Source organism: Loa loa (genome assembly GCF_000183805.2).
Source record: "Loa loa unplaced genomic scaffold supercont3.1824, whole genome shotgun sequence".
Classification (NCBI taxonomy): domain Eukaryota; kingdom Metazoa; phylum Nematoda; class Chromadorea; order Rhabditida; family Onchocercidae; genus Loa; species Loa loa.
Genome location: NW_018110003.1, coordinates 1 through 1,670, shown reverse-complemented (window position 1 = coordinate 1,670; position 1,670 = coordinate 1). Strand labels below are relative to the sequence as shown.

The window sequence follows — 1,670 nt, the reverse complement described above, 5'->3', positions numbered from 1 at the left end:
AAAATTAAGCAAAAAAAAAAAAAAAAAAATTTTACACATTAAAGAAATTATTCGAATTACAAAAAAAAAATTTCTATTTTAAAATTAAATTTTTTTTCAAATTGATTACAATTAAAATAATGGGGTGAAAAAAAAGAAAATTAACGGAACATTTTATTTATTATTAATTTTCAACATTTAAATAGAATCATTTAAAAATTAAAATTTAAAATATTAGAATTTTACCCATTGTGATCGTTTAACACCAGCAACAGCTTCTATACCCTCCATAATATCATCACGAACCTTAAAAAATTTTTTATGAACTATTAATAAGAGAATCGTCTTAGAAAATATTAAATATATTAAATCAAATTACATATCAAAATTGTTACTAAGAAAATATTGAAAAAGAAAATAAGAAATTAGGAAAAAAAAGAAATTAAAATTAAATAAGAACTTCGCTAATGACTTGTTCCACTAATGTCTCTTGATTATCTGGCTCAATTTCAACATCAAGTAATCGAACCAATGGCTTAATTGTAGCACCCTGAAAAATTTTAACAATATATTTGTTATATTTCAATAAATATTCCATTATTTCATTAATAGTAAATTTAATTTTTTTACAATTACTTCATGAAAAATTATCAATAAAAAATGAAATAGTATTATAATTTTTGAAGTATTTGTAATTTAAAATTTTTTTTTAAACATTTTTTAAGCAAAAACAAATTTAACATTTTAAACATTTTTTTTTTAAAAAACATTTTAAACAAACATTTTTAAACAATTTTTTGTTTTTTTTTTTTAAACATTCGATTAAGCATACGTAATAAGAATTGAATAATAAGAATTGAATGAAATAGTAATAATACATTTTTTTTTGATAGTTTCAAAAATAAAACAATACTTTAATTAATTAGGTTAATTAAAGCTTGGTGTTTCGTTTTTTCTTTTTTTTTTGATAACCATGTATTTGTTTGATATTTACCTGTAAAAAGACAGTAGTTAAAATAACAATAATTGTAGTTGAAGTAAACATTTCTTTTGCTAATACCGCTTCCTCATCTAATGTCATCACTAAACCATAACAAATAGCGCCACGTAAACCACCGTATGCCATTATAAATTGATCAACAAGATTAATTTTTCGATGTCGTCCACGATTTGCCAAACATGTCAAAAAATATGTTCCTAAAATTTTTGTACACTTTTTTTAATTTCTTATAAATTCAAAAGAAATAATTATTCATTTGATAAATTTTATTCCATTAAAATAATTGCTAATAATTATTAATTAAAATAAAATATACCAGTAAATCTGCATATTAAACATGCAAATAATGTTGTACCAATAAAAACTGAATTCCAATCATGTTTTTTTGACACTGTTGACAATCCCAGGAAGACAAATATTATTGCTTCACAACTAAATTCATAGAAATATTAGAAAATTGTGATAAAATCATTGATGTAATATAATTTATTATTTTTTCAAAAGTATTTACAAAAAATCTTACTTAGAAATATATTTTGCTATATATATATAGCATTTTGCGCGATAATTTTAATAAATTTTGGATGAAATCTAATTATATAATTAATAATTGTAATAAACTTTAGGTGGAATCTAATTGCATAAACAATAATTCTAACAAATTTTAGATGGAATCTAATTGCATAAACAA

The 1,670-nt window shown here is 20.2% G+C and overlaps 1 protein-coding gene across 1 annotated transcript; it reads right to left on the bottom strand.

Annotated features, from left to right (window-relative positions):
• Positions 1–213: 213 nt before the first annotated feature.
• Positions 214–1,411, bottom strand: LOAG_15340 (hypothetical protein; the record flags this gene model as incomplete). Its single annotated transcript, XM_003150831.1, has 4 exons — positions 214–285; positions 440–529; positions 974–1,176; positions 1,296–1,411. Coding segments are annotated over 4 exons (481 nt in total), but the record flags the coding sequence as incomplete, so codon positions are not given.
• Between the last annotated feature and the right edge of the window lie 259 nt (positions 1,412–1,670).